This window comes from Trichoderma virens, assembly GCF_000170995.1.
Source record: "Trichoderma virens Gv29-8 chromosome Unknown TRIVIscaffold_89, whole genome shotgun sequence".
Lineage (NCBI taxonomy): Eukaryota > Fungi > Ascomycota > Sordariomycetes > Hypocreales > Hypocreaceae > Trichoderma > Trichoderma virens.
This window is the reverse complement of record NW_014013660.1, coordinates 131,849-148,860: the sequence shown is the minus strand read 5'-3', so window position 1 is coordinate 148,860 and position 17,012 is coordinate 131,849. Positions and strand designations below refer to the sequence as shown.

Genomic DNA, 17,012 nt, shown 5'->3' with positions numbered 1-17,012 from the left:
GCAGGCACTCTTTTCGCCACGACGACCACTGTGAATAGCCTCACATGTCTATGAAGGTGATGTCATTTTGACAGCACAGGAATTAATACTGTTATGATGAAACCCTGATGGCTACTTCCAAGATACCAAGGTAAGTTGTCTTCTCCTCCTCCTTCTATCTGGTACTTCTTCTCACCCTTCCGTTTTCTCTTACGTCTACCATTTTATAAAATCCAAGAATACCAACATCAAATGCGCCGTCGTCAACCCCAAGCAAATCTCAAAGAAAATGCCTAATCTATCTAGAAAATAGAATCAGATTTTGACAGGTTACATATTGCCTGTCAATGATGGAGAAACACACAGATGCCCCCTGGGCCGAACACAATCAAATACGGCAAAGTGCTGGCCCTAAAACAAGGGCCCTTGTCTGCAGTAACAACTACCAGATACGACAAGATAAATCCCGGCGAAAATGCATCCAATCACATGCCGCCATCTACATTATTTTGGCATATTTTAGTATACTAGATATGTACTCGTTCTCGTTTTCTCAGGATACCGTTCATCGCCTCAACGGCTTAGGACCCACCGTCGCTCTAAAGCGGTTCGCATTTCCGCGCCGCTTGTTTCCATCTCCCGAGCGGATCTCTCTCCAGCCCTATCCGGATCACGACACAAATCCCGAGGTACCAACAACGGCTTGCTTACTGTGACCAAACACTAATCACAGAATCCTATTGATATGATATCTACTACGTACACATGTCAGAATCCTAATTAATCAATGAGTAAATCCATCTACAAAACACCTCACCCTTCAACGCCGCAATAGCCGCTGCCGTTGCTGTTTACTCGGTCAAACTAGGCAATCTGCCATTCCCGATCCAAGCCGCGGGGCTAATTCCCCCGAGGATAATACAATTAGTGACGGATCTGGGCTCTGTATTCCGTAGCTTGTCGTATTTTAGTAGAGCTCACCTCAGCTCTCTCTGGCTGTTGGGTCCCTTTTTTTTTGCCTTTTCCGATTCCGATTCTCTCCCCGTCTCCTTCACTTTCTTTCTGCTTATATATAGGTTCCATGACCTCCCGTGTCCTTCGGCCTCTGCTTCTCAACTCCAGGCAAATCACCCCGCGCCCTTCAATCCAATACCCCGCGACCCTCAGATTCCTTTCGTCAGCAACCGGCAAAATGGCAGACCGCGTCCACCGAATTACCATGTTTAAGCTCCCAAGCGAGGAGAGCCAGAAGACGCTTGTTGGACTGTATCAGACCCTCAAGGAGAACAACAGCAAGGTTAATTGACCCCTCCCTTCCTCCTGCCCTTCTGAAAATGAAGCTACACACATACTAGGGCGGCAGCGACCCCTCATTGATATCCCGATATCGCCCCTCATGTTTCTCCGGCAGATTCAAAAATGCAAAGAAATCATGTTATATCAAGATGCAAATAAAATGCTGACTTGTATACAACAATCCAGGACGGCAAGCCCTACATCCTCTCCGTGGCCGCTGGTCCCGCCGAGCCCGACCAGCGCTCCCAGGGCTTCACCTTCGTTGCAAAGTCCGAGTTTGCCAGCCTCGAGGACATGAAGTACTACGACGAGGAGTGTCCCGCGCACCAGGCCCTCAAGAAGACAGCCATGACTCTCGGTGTTGAGGGCATCATGACCGTCTACTTCAAGCCCCAGGTCGTCGGAGGTGTTGCGCCCTGAAAAGCCGTTCCTCTTTGATGGGGCCGGGACAATGTGCAAGTAAGCGCTTGCATTGAGTTGAAATAGATGCCCACTTTAGAAGAAGAAATAAAGTAAACTCAGCAAAACTTTATTGTCCTGGCATAAGCCTTGCTCCATAGTGATTAGAATGGCCGTTATACTAACCAACCAGGTACTATTACTTGTTATCTCGATCTCGTTTTCCATCGTATTTAGAATTGCTTGGCAAAGTGAAATGACGTCCCATATTAACCCTGCCACACCCCCACGCAACACCATCATTACATCATGTTAATTCCAACTCTCAAATCCAACCAGCCTCTCGCTTTCGCGTCAAACATAAACCGTCAAATCCAACGATATCGATCTTCAATCGAAACAAACACCGAATCAATCCCGCTTGTTTCACATTTCCCAGCTCCCCATCCCCATCTCTCCAGGGTAGCTCACCATGAGTGCCTCCGACCTGAATCCAACTCCCCTCTCCAAGCTCCGAATCTCCAAACACCAAATCCCAGCTCACGACCTCATCCCCAACTCCTCGCTCCAGTCAAAGCCCCTCATCATCTACCACTCCGCCTTCTCCCCCACAGACGCCTCAGCAGAACAGATCGAGTCTCATCTCCTCAAAATCGGCGTCGTCACCCCTCAATGGCGCTACACCATGTATGACACCACGCACTTCCACAGTACGACTCACGAGGTCCTGTGCGTCACAGCCGGTCGTGCCAAGCTGTGTTTTGGAGGTGATTGCAATCCCGGACGTGTCGAGCCGGTGGTCAAGAGGGGAGACATCATCATCGTTCCAGCCGGCATCAGCCATCGTCTCCTGGAAGACAAGGACGGCGATCCGTTTCTCATGGTTGGAAGCTATCCTAACGGCAAGGACTGGGACATGTGCTACGGTAAACACGGTGAAGAGTCGATAATTAACAACATCAAGGAACTGCCGTGGTTCAGCAAAGACCCAATTTACGGCGATGAGGGCCCTGTACTGAGCGCATAAGTCTTGACAGCAGCTGCGTTTACTCTGACAGAGCAGATCAGGATTAGCATCACGGCCCTCCTCAACAAACCGCCAGCGCACGTTCATCTCAACCCAAGGATGGGATTCTCCAAGAATGTCTTACTTTCCAGTACATGCAATTTACTCCATCACCGCACGACCAAGCCCTGAAGTCCTTCCTGGTTTCAATCTTGTTTCAATCTTATTTATGTCTTCATTCTTTTATGACAAAGGCGGAGCAAGAATCTCATATCGTATATCATACATTGATCTAATCGACCGTCACCTATGACATCAAAGCTATAACACCAGACGAGAGCATATGATTTGCTGGCTCTTGATCAAATTGTTCCAAAAAATAAGCCCATAGCATAGCGAAGCATCTTACAAAGCGGATAAAATGAAAAAGAGGTCCACCACAACTTGAGCTTATACCATAACTTTACCTTGGATGTGAAGGTTATCATGTTGTATAGGCTGAAAAGAGGTCCTTCGGAGGTACAGCGCAATGCCGAAACAAAGCCGCATTAGGAGTTGTGATCCAAATGGTTGCAAGCCAACTCAGACGATTCGGTGGGTATTGCGAAGATCTGTCATTTCCGTCTCCGAATCACTGCCGCGCCGCGAGTATTGTCCGTCTTTCGATCTTGAACTCACGATTTTCAACGGTGTGGGATGCCTCTCTAGAGTGAAAAAGGCGGCAACCACCATGACTGAGCAAATACAAGCTAGTATCTTGATCTCCTCGGAATACGCTCCAGCATAGACCGTCCTGACTAGATCTCGCTGATCAATTGGAAGCTGCAGCCCTGACAGTGGAGACCGGTGAAGGCTCTCGAGCTGCGCTTCGGTTAGGTGACCTTCTAGATATCGGTTAACGTGAATGTTGAAAATGACTGTGCATATTGAGAGGCCTATGCTTCCCCCCAACACTCGAGCCTGGGCAACGGCCCCTTGTGCTGTGGCTTTCTCACTCGACTCAGCCGTGGAAATGCTCGTCACAATTGTCGTCGCCGAAAAGCAGAGACCGACTCCCAGTCCGAATATTGCTTGGTAGGCATACTGAGACGGCTCAGCACTGTTTGCTCCCGACTGGGTCGTCATCAGCCCAAGTCCCAAGAGTTGGAGACAGGATGATGCAATGAGCGTATACGACGTGTTGTTTTGTTTACTGGATATAGCGCCACCCAAGAAAGACCCAACAGCACAGGCACCAAGGAGTGGAAAGAGATGAATGCCAGCCATGAGAGCATCCTCGCCATTGACGATTTGAAACCGCTCCGGAATAATGATTGTAAGAGAAATATACGGAAATCCAGTGAGAAGGGTGAGCCTGCCGCGCGTCAAAACATGTTCAATGGTGCCAGGGAAATTGTACTCTTACAAGAGGCTCGCCGCATAGACCCTGTGCAACATTAACCGAATTGGAAATATTGGCTCAATGTGACGGTGCCTTTTCGAATCTAAAACCACCTCCCAGTATATGAACGCAGACCAGCTTATCCCTGATATAATAAGGGCTGATATAATTACCGGACTGGACCAAGCAAATGTCTGAGAACCAGCCTGCTGAATAGCAAAGACGAGCAAAGACGAGCTACAAAGCAGAGTGGCACTGCCGATGAAGTCTATGCTCGCAAAAGCCTCCCAAGAGAGAAGATGAGAGACTTCCTCCAGGGGCCAGAAACTCGTGATGGCGAGAATGGCAACTAGTCCAAAGGGAATACTAAAGTAGGTAAATGTAAATAACCGTTTAACGCAGATCAAGCACGTCAGGCGTTTTTGCAGACTCACTTAAGGTTGAAGAGCCATCTCCAATCAGAGAGCCTGGAGATTAGGCCTCCAAGAAGAGGGCCAAGGACGAAGGCTATGGCAAGTGTTGCTCCGATCATAGCCCCGATTAGGCTGGGGCGGTGGATGGGACCGACCTCAACAAGTGCTATCTGGGTCAAGCTGTACAACCCCGATGCCCCTATGCCTTGGAAAGCACGACACACAATGCTGATGGGCTTGAGTCACTATCGTCCTTCCTTTTGTCCTGCGATGCTTGAGATCGGGACTATACGTACAGTGCAGTCATGTGTTTAGAATTGGCACAGCCCAAAGAGAATCCAGAAAAGATGACCCAAGAAAGAACCAGAATGTTCTTTCGTCCGTATATGTCGCTCATTTTGGAGATGCAGACGGCGAAACCTACAAAGCTCTGTTAGAGAAGTCAAATCTGTACTTGTGCAAACACATGGCCCGAACCCATATATGTCAGCAGGTATGCCAACACGATCCATGGTGCATTGATAAAGTCACTCAAGTCATTCGATATCGTCACAAGCGATGTAGACACGATCGTCGTATCGAGGGTCGAGATTAGAAGGCCAACAAGGAGCCTGTATCAGTTAGAACCGCAAGACTGGAGGGGTAAGGCCATACGTTATGACTAGAACTACCTGCTGCACACCCTTCACCTTTGTCGAGCCTCCATAGCCGAGTTTTGCTCGTGAAGCCTCGTCGTCTATGGAGTTGGAAGCCTGCGATCCTGCAACCATCTGGCCCAGGGATGGATTTGGGTATGAGAGTGACACACGATACTCTGTCGTCGTCATGATTCCTGAGGAAGGTGGCTGTCTTTTCTCAACTCTTTGTAGGCAACTGTTGGGTCTGTCCAAAGATGCCAAAATCGGGGTTCCGCTTAGCTGTTCAGCACTTGGATCTTGAGCAAGTGGATGTAGAAGAAAGGAAGAAGAGAGGCTTATGTTTTGAAGCTGGACTCTTTGCTGCCGAGGGCTGTCAAGTAGGAGGAGAAAAGCCGGCAAAGAGAATTTTTGCTGGTAAAGCAGGTCAATCGCGCCCCGACTTGCCGTCATAGGGAAGGAGCTGCCCACACTACAAATTCAGGGCCTGAGACAAGATGCAACTTCTTCGTGAAACTATCAGCTTCAAAGATGTCTGAACCCCAAAATACGGAAATTGATCACAATTCAGACCGTTTTGCGTTTATTCTTGTTCCTATGATAAATCATATACGGTCATGGCGATCATCAGGCTGTGGGAGCTGTGGGAGCTGTGGGAGCCGAAGTCAGACATAGTCGTGCTGAGACAGGCCGGCGAGTTGGGGCGATGGATGACGGTCCCTGTCCAAGAGGAGGGTGCTCATTGAATAAGTATCCGAAACATCTCTGGACTCGGTTGCACCTGTGCGGCTCATGGCGCTGTATGTAGCCTGTGTCTTACAGGAGATGCGTGACCACGTTGTCCAGCAGGCTCTCGAAAAGACGTATGCCAGCATCAATGCATTTCATCGGCCAGACGTCTCGGTGGCGACGACCTCACAGGTTTGTTGGGTGTTTCAGATTTCCCACGCTCTATGCTTAATGGACACTAGGAACAGCCAATTACTCTATCAGCGGACGGCTCAGTGGGTATCGGAAGGGTAGCTGAGCCAGAGTGACACTGTTGTATGATGCCAGAGAAGTAATTGCGTGGCAACGGCCTTTCTGGTATATGTCGCGACGTTATACCGCTACCGCTAGAGACAGGTCGCAAAATGCACACGTCGTGCCAGATGCTGGCTGGCATTTGACGCCAGCACCGAGCCGTTCGTTTGCGTTCGGGTTACACATCATGTCTTCCGGCCAGTCAGATGCTTGCGATGAGAGAGCACTTGCGTGAGAAAATAGCGATCAACTGCTGAATCTGTGCCACTAGGGGTTTGTTTCATCGCACGAGGATCTGGACCAGCATGCCGCCGCTCAAGCCACCTTGCAACAGATCTGGCGGCTGGTATCCAGAACGGCTGGAGTCAACTAGCCAATTGCACGGCCCGTTGCATCGGCATTTCATCTACTCGGCCATCAAGTCTATGGCTCGCGCTTCGAACATATGCGGAACGGATTGATGGACCAAACCCAGAATGTTTGCTCTAGTGAAGAAGGTATGGCGCCGACGGAGATCCCGCAAAGCTCGCCGTGGTATTAATACAACGAAGTCGTTAGGCATATGCTCGGCTTGGCCGTTCCATGTGTTACGTGGTCGCGGGAACTAGGAAGCGGTCGAACCACGAGCTACAGTCCCATGGTCTCTAGATTGATGACATTGAGCCAGCACAGTCTACCAGGTTGCCTGCGTTCCTGCGTTCCTGCCAGGCTGGCCTTGGAAATAATGGCAAATGCTCTATGTCAATCCAGCTAAGTATCATGAAACTTTGAAACCTTTGTATTCTGTAGTCAGACATGCTCACAAGACCCGGTGGACAAGAGTTTCTAGTAAATGCTGGGGAAAGGAATGAAATACTACGGCATACCACATATTGAGCCCACGAGAGATTCTGCTTCTGTCCGGCGGTGTTGGCGGGTCGAATATTTGAGGCTTCCATATCGATCTGACAAACCAGTCCCATGGTAACGGGCCCTGGAAACCATCATATGATGACCCCTGAACGGGGAACTGCGCAATCGATGCTTGATTCCGTAGCTAAACTTAGATCATTTTCGAGTTCTTACTGGAGAGCTTCAATTTCCGCCACCACCTCTAGTTTGGAGCCGCCTCTTACCGCCAATACCTTCCGGACGTACTAGGGCCTCGAGTTCATCTGCTAGAGTTCCATGTGTTTTCACCCCCGCATACGTGCATTTTGCTCATCTGCCTCTTTTCATGTTGTGAGCTTGCCTCGACTTGATATTGACACCGAGCTTTGCGGATGTTTCTTTCTGAAGGGCTATTAACTTTATCACCACATATCAATCAATCTCGAGTTTTATATGTGAAGAATTGCGCATGAACACAACAAACAAAAAATACCAGCTCCTCTATTCAGCTCCATATAAGTCTTTACCCTATCTCGAACGCTGTTACACCGTCTCTTTCTCCCTTCTCTAGGCACCTCAATCTTTGAGTTCCTTATTCCGTCACGCAGCAACATCGGTCAGCGAGCACCAAGGCCAAATGTCTGTACCCGAACATTATTTCGATGTATGTTGAACAGAGGTTTTGAACCGCAGCTTGTACGGTCGGATGTATATCACCAAATCCTAGTATTGATTCCATTGTTGAACGGTATCGGTGTTTCTATGGCATGTTCTTTCAGCAGGCCGTAACATTGCGATGTGGTGGAATTTTAAATCCAGAGACGTCAAAGACCGATAGTCACTTTCTACCACTTAGAGATGCAGTTCAGTGTCTAATACCCCAAGAGTGGAAGCGTGAAGGAAATTAAATCTATAACGATTACCGTATATGTCATCGACAAGGATTAATGAGCAGTAACCCGAGTCAACGGAGATGCAGCTACTCTTTTCAGCCGCTCCAGCCAAGACGGCCTGCCCTCATTGGTCGATCGGATGCCTCAGATGCAAGCTTCGGGAGGATTCCCTTCCTTTGGGCAATACCTGCGAGTCTCTTACTTGCTGAAAAGTACTGGGGCTAAGATGCCGACGGGGCATTGCGTATGGGTTTGTCAGATAAACGGGAATCAAGCCTGCGGGCATTCCTACGATCTATCTACTCCGATGCTCCATGTTTCATCTGCAGGAGCATGGGTCAGCTTCCTGCAGGATTCCCAATGCGACTCATTGTCTCATGGGTCAACACTTTAGCAAATATCGTCACCACCGCGGCCCGTTTCCGGATTAGAAGCTGCAGTTCTGGCCACTTAGTGCGGGTAGTGCACACACTTTATTTCAAGAGTAGTTGATCCGCATCTTGATCTATTGGTTGAGCTTTGCGCGCCTGGCTACCGCTACTGGAATGCCCGTTCGCAGGCCGTTCGCCTTCAACCAACTCCTTTTGGATGATGCTCCGACGGTCCATTCACCGTGTGTGCGTAAGAGCGCCTTTCATGCAATTGGCTGCGTCACTATGGATAGGAAGGCTGACTAGGCTGCAGTTGACGCAGCGAGGCGTTGATAACTCCGTTTGTACAGGAGAATGAGTGTGGGTGTGATTGGGTTATGCAGGTGGGCAAACGGCCCTCATCAGCCCTTCCCTCAATATATAAAAACACTTCGAGGACTCTTTGCTCCACTCTTTACTCACTCTTCTGCACTCCTCTTCTTTGGGCATTTTCTTTGTTCAACTCCATCTATCCCTCGAGTCCTTCTTGATTTATCTTACTACACCTCCACTTGGCCCAAAAAACTACTTCCTCTCAGAGGCTCCGGTACACTTGTGCGGAGGGGGAGTAGGTACTCCTCATCTGGGAATGCCACATGATGTGCGAAACACCAAGAAGAGAGGTCCCAAGCCTCGGTGCCAACAGTGTAGATGATATCGCCATTGTTGGCTTGGCGTTGCGATTTCCTGGCGAAGCTACTTCGCCACAAAAGCTCTGGGATGTGTTGGAGCGGAAAGAGTCTCAGTGGTCTGAATTTCCTAAAGACCGACTTAATATTGACGGATATTATCACCCAAGCAATCAGAGGTTGGGAAGTGTATGCTCTTGCCTGAGTTCTCTACATATTATGAACTCCGTACTGACTTGCTACAGCTTTCGTTTCGAGGAGGACATTTTTTGAAGGAGGATATCAGTGCTTTTGACGCTCCTGTGAGAACAATGACAAAATTCCATGGACTAGCGTCGAATACAAACTAACAAAAATGAACCAGTTCTTCTCAATCCCGACAGAGGAAGCAAACGCAGTTGATCCTCAGCAGCGTATGCTCCTTGAAGTCTCGTACGAAGCTCTTGAGAATGGTACGTTGTATTCAGAGTTTGAGCTGGTTCCACAAGCCTAAGAACGCTGACGTATGCAATAATTCAGCTGGTATTCGTAAAGAAGATATTGATGGTAGTGATGCTGCGGTCTATGTGGGATCATTTGTCAAAGGTAAGTTAAATAATACCCACTTGTCTCTCCGAAGATCCTTCAGGAATAACAGCTTACGTTGCACAACGTTAGACTATGAATACATCAGTCTCCGTGACCAGAATTGGGGTCCGAAATACGCCGCAACAGGAAATGGGATTGCTATCATGTCGAATCGCATATCATATTTCCTCAACCTGCATGGCCCGAGCATGACAGTAGACACTGGCTGTAGCTCCAGCCTTATTGCAGTGCATTTGGCTGCACAGAGCCTTCGAACTGGCGAGACGTCATTGGTAAGAATTGAACTAATACTTCACAGCATGAATGGCCTGTGACTGACCTTTTATCAGGCTCTAGCTGCAGGAACTGGCATGATTCTGTCTCCTGAAACTATGCTGCCGATGACGGCGTTAAATTTCTTAAGCCCGGACGGAAAATGTTTCACATTCGATTCGCGAGCAAATGGTTATGGCCGAGGTGAAGGGATTGGTGTTGTAGTCATGAAGCGTCTGACAGATGCTATCCGAGACAACGATACCATTCACGCCGTTATGCGGGCTAGCAATGTTAACCAGGATGGCCGAACCAAAGGTATGTTGAGACAACATCCAACAATCATCTTCTTCCAAGAGATGGACGGTACATTAACGAGATATTAGGCATTACCTTTCCTAGCGGAGACGCTCAGGTTGCCAACATCCGTGCTGTCTATGATTCAGCCGGTCTTGATTTTTCTCAGACTGGCTACATCGAGTGTCATGGCACTGGAACGCAGGCAGGTGATTGGCAAGAGCTCCAAGCTATCTCTCAAAGCATCGCTTCTATCCGCACTATTGATAACCCTGTCATGGTGGGCTCTATCAAGACCAACATCGGCCACCTTGAAGGTGCAGCCGGGATTGCTGGCTTAATCAAGGGAGTCTTGGCTTTGGAACGCGGTCTTGTGCCACCAAACATTAATTTCATAAAGGGGAATCCCAAAATTGATTTCAAGAAATGGAAAGTCAAGGTGGTTATAATTCCCAATCTTCGGTCATTCAAATTTCTTGTTTACTAACTGCATGTTAGGTCCCGACGGAAGTTAGTGATTGGCCTATCCCAGGCATTCGTCGTGTCAGTGTCAACTCCTTCGGCTTTGGTGGTTCAAACGCCCATGTCGTGGTAGATGAAGCCCCAGGATATCTTACGCTGAAAGGTCTGAAAGCAAACCACTCCTCTACCGACGTTACACCACAGAGTAGCGCTGGAGCCTCAACCGAAGCAAGGCCCGAAGCCCGGTTGTTTTGCTACTCGGCAAATGACAATCCTGGTGTTTCCCGCGTTATGAAATCTCATATTCAGTTTCTTGAATCCATTCAAAAAGACACCGGAGACTCTTTGCGCAACTATTCGTACACTCTCGGCTGCCGTCGATCTAATCTCGAGTGGAAAGGGTTCATCATAGCCGAATCTGCGTCAGACCTTGTGGCTAAAATTCTAGCCTTCGATACGACTCATTTGACTCGCTCGTCGCTGAAGAAGCAGTCAAAGCTTGGCTTTGTCTTCTGTGGTCAGGGTGCCCAGTGGGCGCAAATGGGTACAGATCTCATGTCTTTCAACGTGTATAGCGCCAGTCTTAAGGAGGCCAGTTGCTTCTTACAAATTGTACTGGGATCTCGATTCGATCTCTTGAAAGAGATTCTTAGAGGAGGCGAAGACACACGTATATCTGATCCTGAAATCTCCCAGCCGGCAACAACCGCTCTTCAAGTCGCCCTTGTCGATTTGCTCAAATCTTTTGATATTCAACCCAAGTATGTTCTTGGGCATTCTTCGGGAGAAATTGCTGCTGCTTATGCCTCGGGGGCTATATCACGATATGACGCTTGGAGAATTGCCTATTATCGCGGCCTCGCTGCTGCCAGTATTCCATTCAGAGCTTCGAAGCTGAAAGGAGGCATGATGGTAGTTGGAATGTCAACTGAAGAGGTATCAGCGTATCTCGCCAGGGTTAATAAGTCGGCGCAAATCGCTTGCATCAACAGTCCTCGATCCATTACAATTTCTGGTCAAGCTGACGCCATCGAATTTATCGCTCATGATCTGCGCCAAAAGAACATATTCAACAGGGTCCTAAATGTCAAGGTTGCTTATCATTCGTCCCATATGAAGCTTGTCGAAGACGATTACGTTGCAGCTCTCGACGAGATTATTGCCAACGATTGCTTCGAAGGAGTCAAAATGTTTTCTTCTGTCACCGGCAAAGAGATCATGGGAAGTGAATTGAACGCCAAATATTGGGCAAATAACATGGTTTCTCCTGTTCAATATGTTGCGGCAGTTCAGTCACTAATGAACCTTCCGGTGGATGATCGTCCAGACGCTTTGGTGGAACTTAGTCCCAGTGCCGTTCTTCAATCGCCAACGGCCGATGTGCTTGCCATGATTGGTGTTGCCGGCCCATCATACCATTCAGTCCTTGAACGGAAACAAAATGGGTGTAAAACAGTGTTCAATCTTGTTGGTACTTTGTGGTCCAAAGGGTATCCAGTGAATATGAAGAACACCGTATCAAAGGGCCATGGGCATGAGTCTTTGAGGTGTCTCTCCAATTTGCCATCATATGTATGGGATCACACTAAAAAGTACTGGCACGAGACTGAAATGAGTCGTGAGAGCCGTCTGAGAGAGAATCCTCGAATGGACCTTATCGGCTACAGAGTAGTTGATTCCATTGCATCCTTTGAGCCTATATGGCGAGGTTTCTTGCGCATCTCAGAAAACCCTTGGATTCAAGATCATCAAGTGCAAAAGACAATCGTCTATCCGGCCGCCGGCATGATTTCAATGGTTCTGGAGGGAGCAAAGCAATTATCCAAAGGCACCCAGAATCTTCTGGGCTATGAGCTTGTAAATATGAGCATTGAGAAAGCCATGACCATTCCCAATACCGCTTACGGCCTGGAAGTCTCACTAAGAATAAAAAAATATCCGGTGAATACGGAGGGTCACGGAAAGATTAAAGAAGGATCATTTGCCATTTACTCTCGTCTTCAGGGTCAATCATGGAATCGACACGCCAGTGGCAGCCTACGTTTCCATTACAAGGTTGGAAACTGGGGAGCTGCTTTCCGATCGTATGAGGTTCGCCACAATGCTATAAGCGAGAATTGCAAGGAGTCAATCATTCCACGACAACTTTACGAGCACCTTGATTCCATCGGAATGAACTACGGACCCTTATTCCAGAATATTGCAGAGGTTCGCAAGTGCGATGGCCACTGTGTGAGCAGAATCAAGATCCCAGATACGAAGTCCAAAATGCCCTGCAAGTTCGAGTATCCACACCTTTTACACCCGGCTACTTTGGATTCCATGATCCAAACTCTTTTGGCTATACAGCCATCGCCAATGGTTCCTGTTTTCATTAAAAGTCTCTTTGTGGCAGAAAACTTGGGTGGTGCAGAGTCTGGCGCGGATTTTACCGGCTACTCTTCAGTTAGCACCACTGGTATTCGAAACGCAGAAGCCACTATTGTCATGAGGCAGACAGCACTAGATCAAGCATATGTTGTCATTGAAGGCCTAAGTTTTACTGCATTGCCTCATCCATCGCCCGAAGAAGGGGGGTTCCTACCCAGCAATCGCAATCTTTGCAGCCAGATCCTCTGGAAGGAAGACGCTACTTTTGCTCGGCCGAGTTCGTACGTCGAACAAGTCACTATTCTGGCTCACAAGTATTCGGGATTGTCGATTCTCCAAATCGGCGGCGGTTATCAGCTCTCGCAGGCAACTATCGAGGCAGTCAGCTCAGATCCTGACGTGACTCCTCAGCTCCTGAGATATACCATTCTTGAAGTGGACAGAGATGATACCGCGTCACAAATTCTTTCCTCTGTAAAAGACACCTCGCTGCAACCGTTCATTGAGAGAATATCGGATCTTTCAGCTATCAGCAATGATTACCACTTAATCGTTGCTTGCGGTGACATCCAGGCGGATATCGACCTATTGAAAACGAAATTGAAAGTTGGTGGTGTCTTACTAATGGAAGTCACCGTCCCTACAGAGTCGAGTAAGCAGCAAATTGGCGAACAAAAAAGCACATCCGACATTGACAGTGCCCGGGCGATTATAGATAACCACATTATAAGAGGTGGCGGGGACTACATCCATTTCGTGGAGGGCGAAGTCGAAATTCTCCTGGAAGCTCATAGACATAGCCAACGCTCTCGTCTAACCAGTCCTGTCATCATCATCACCCCAAAAGAAGTTGGCTCTGAAGTTCAAAAGTTTATCTCTGCTATCAGTCGAATGAAAGAAGCAAGCAAACTCCCTCTCAGTGTCTCGTCTATAGCAGTCGACAGACTACTTGAAGACCCGAGTGCAATCGATGGCAAGACAGTCATTTCGCTGCTTGAGTTTTCTGGACTTGTGCCTCGTGGTTACTCCATTTTTGATTGGGAGAAAGAAGATTTCAACGCCTTTTGCGTGATACAGAAACGGGCAGATCATGTCTTCTGGGTCACTCGAGGAGCCCTGATGAGCTGCGAGAATCCTCGCGGAAGTCCCATCATTGGACTTTCTAGGACTCTAATCTCCGAAGATCTCCTCAACTCAATTGTCATTTTCGACTTGGCGGATAAATCAAAGCTCGATGATTCCGCCGTTGTTAACAACGTATCGTCTCTTCTGGATACGACCTTTGGATCTAAGCAAGGGCCCGTACAAGATACAGAGTTCGCCGAAGATGGTGGAAAGATTTACATCCCTCGTCTCACAACACTCCGTTCCATCAACCGCATCATTGAAGGCGAAGTCCTCTCTGGGAAGATCTCTCAGAAGCCATTCGCTAGCGACTTTGGTCTGCAACTCACGATCAACGCACCGGGTATTAGTGACGATAATTTATTTTTCGTCAAGTCTGAACGGCAAGATTTAGGAGCAGACGAGGTCGAAATCGCATTTAAGGAGGCACCTTTATCCATTCTTGATCTCGAGATTGTCCTTGGAAGATCTCAGGGTTCGACTATCGGGTTGGATGTTAGGGGCGAAATTACTCGGGTTGGCAGCGAAGTCAGAGGGCTGTCTGTAGGCGACAACGTTGTTGCTTTGGTTCCTAATGGCTCGATCAAAAACTTGGTGCGAGTCAAATCTCAATTCGTGAAACGCGTTGACGCCGACATTGTCCCAAGTTTTCTTGTCAGCGCTTACTTCGCCCTCATTCATATAGGGAGAGTAAAACGAGGCCGCAGGGTGTTAATACATAGCGGTGCTAGTGCTTTTGGCCTCGTTGCGGTTGAGTTGGCAGTGGCTATTGGAGCTCAGGTATTTGCTACTGTTATTGGTCCAGAGGTTGATCGACAGCGAGAGATTCTAGAACGACATGGCGTTCCGAGAGAGCATATACTGGAAGCAGATTCTGGACTCTTCGTCGCCAGTCTGCTAGGAGCTACAGATGGTAAAGGAGTGGACTGTCTATTTAACCCAACTTTGGAAGCATTCGACGTGGAATTCGATTGCGTCCGAAAATGTAAGTCGTGGCTGTGCCCCTTTCACTTCCAACTCTCAGCTAATATTACAACAGGTGGTAGCATCGTCCGATTCGCGAGTAAGTCTGCGACTCCAGTCTCTAGTCGTACGCCAACATCCATAACCGTTTCCAACTGGGATCTACATCAATTCCTCAGAGAGGATCCTGATTTTGTAGCAGAACTCCTAGAACGAGCTACTCAGTTTATCCAGACTGTTGCCTTCAGACTCTCCTTACCCGCCGAACTCAAACAAGTTTCCGACATTGGCGAATTGAAAGATGGTCTACTACACCTTCAGCAAACGCCATATATTGGATTTGTCTCGCTATGTATGGCTGAGGACGACTCGAGCACAGTTCCTGTATTGAATGAGCATATTACAAAGTCGCTTCAGGAGTCTCTTGAGTCAGATGGGACATACCTGCTAACAGGTGGTCTGGGTGGCCTCGGGAGGAGCATAGCTGAGCTTCTTGTGAGTAATGGCGCCCGGCATCTAGCTTTCATTTCTCGATCAGGCGCATCATCAGATGCATCGAAGGCATTCATCGAGGATCTGCGGTCGAGAGGTGTTGACGCGCGAGCCTATGCTGTGGATATTTGCGACAAATCTGAGTTAGACTCCCTCATCAAGGATGTTATTGCCTTGGATAAGCCTCCCATCCGCGGTGTATTTCAGTGTGCTGCGGTACTCAGGGATTCCGTCTTCAATAACATGACATTTGAGGATTGGGACACAGCCATCAAACCAAAAACTCTTGGCTCGTGGAATTTATATCGTAGCATATCGGCTGCAGATCAAAATCCCTTTTATATTTTTCTTGCCAGTTCCTCAGGCATTATAGGCAACCGCGGCCAAGCCAATTATGCTGCAGGCAACTGTTTTCAAGACTCGTTTGCAAGATATCTCCAGAAGCAAGGGGAGCGTGCTGTGGCCATTGACTTCGGTCCGGTCTTGGGAGCTGGTATGCTTGCTGAGAATGAAGATATTCTGGATACTTTACGATCCAACGGTTTCTTTGGTATTCAGCATGAAGATTTTCTCACAGTTGTCAAGCATGCCATCACAGGAGAGATAACGCCGGGAGTGCCTATTCCTCCTCAAATCACCGTGGCTGTTGGAACAGGAGGTATTAATGCGCAGATCAACGCTGCAGACCCATACTGGACTCGCACTGCCCTTTACTCGTACCTCAACTTGGTTGACATTGCTCCGCCAAATCTACTCATTGATGGAGATGAAAGCAATAGAGACATGAGGACTATGATAGCCTCTGTTGTAAGCTTTGATGAGGCATCATCCATTGTCCGCGACGGCCTCTCCGTGATGCTAGCTAAGGCAATGAATACGATGCCCTCTGAGATCGATATGAATAAGTCATTGATTGCTTATGGCGTGGATTCTCTCGTGGCTGTCACTATTCGAAGCTGGATTCTAAATAATTGCGGCGTCCAATTATCTGTGTTTGAGATTCTCAGTGATTCGCCCATCACAGAGATGGCAAACACAATCGCGGTGAAGGGAGGTTATGGAGGAGGGAAATCGGAGTAAAGCAAAATGGAGTGACGATTAACGAAAGACAAGGAAGGAAAATTGGGTCAGGTTAAAGGGCGGATATGAAGACAGCAAAATGTAATAGCCAGTTCACGGACGGGGAGAAAACAGGCGAGCCATCTCTTTAGATGCTAGGTAACTAGGCAGGCAGGCAGGCAAAAGTTCATGCGATTTCTGATACATTCCGTCGAAAATAATCGAGGCAATTAATGATGCAAAAGAAAAAAAGAAAAGCTCACAGGGGCAAAAGAAAATGAACTGCGTAATCTGGGAATCGAACCCAGGGCTCCCCGACGTTGCTCAGATGGCAACGGAGAATTTTACCACTAAACCAATTACGCGGATTTCTTGTTGATGATACAATTGCAGTATCATGCTATGAACATTCTAGCTGCAGAATCATTAAATCAGATCGTATCGATGCCTCTGGATACGGCTTCTCAGTT

General features: G+C 48.1%; 4 protein-coding genes across 4 annotated transcripts; 3 read left to right on the top strand and 1 right to left on the bottom strand.

Moving 5' to 3' along the window:
• Positions 1-1,104: 1,104 nt before the first annotated feature.
• Positions 1,105-1,857, top strand: TRIVIDRAFT_75606 (uncharacterized protein; the record flags this gene model as incomplete). The annotated part of the gene is made up of 2 exons (XM_014095674.1): positions 1,105-1,276; positions 1,462-1,857. 2 exons carry the CDS (start codon positions 1,172-1,174, stop codon positions 1,693-1,695), a joined length of 339 nt encoding a protein of 112 aa, XP_013951149.1.
• A 289-nt stretch (positions 1,858-2,146) lies between these two features.
• Positions 2,147-2,701, top strand: TRIVIDRAFT_41812 (uncharacterized protein; the record flags this gene model as incomplete). Its single annotated transcript, XM_014095673.1, has 1 exon — positions 2,147-2,701. One exon carries the CDS (start codon positions 2,147-2,149, stop codon positions 2,699-2,701), a length of 555 nt encoding a protein of 184 aa, XP_013951148.1.
• A 107-nt stretch (positions 2,702-2,808) lies between these two features.
• Positions 2,809-5,301, bottom strand: TRIVIDRAFT_183270 (uncharacterized protein; the record flags this gene model as incomplete). The annotated part of the gene is made up of 6 exons (XM_014095672.1): positions 2,809-4,034; positions 4,086-4,427; positions 4,496-4,702; positions 4,771-4,894; positions 4,952-5,085; positions 5,129-5,301. The coding sequence occupies 6 exons, from the start codon at positions 5,299-5,301 to the stop codon at positions 3,263-3,265; spliced, it is 1,752 nt and encodes a 583-aa protein (XP_013951147.1).
• Positions 5,302-8,904: 3,603 nt separating this feature from the next.
• Positions 8,905-16,563, top strand: TRIVIDRAFT_161465 (putative polyketide synthase; the record flags this gene model as incomplete). The annotated part of the gene is made up of 11 exons (XM_014095671.1): positions 8,905-9,123; positions 9,180-9,236; positions 9,299-9,386; positions 9,454-9,519; positions 9,592-9,794; positions 9,852-10,092; positions 10,134-10,513; positions 10,570-13,555; positions 13,619-15,013; positions 15,068-15,108; positions 15,175-16,563. The coding sequence occupies 11 exons, from the start codon at positions 8,905-8,907 to the stop codon at positions 16,561-16,563; spliced, it is 7,065 nt and encodes a 2,354-aa protein (XP_013951146.1).
• Between the last annotated feature and the right edge of the window lie 449 nt (positions 16,564-17,012).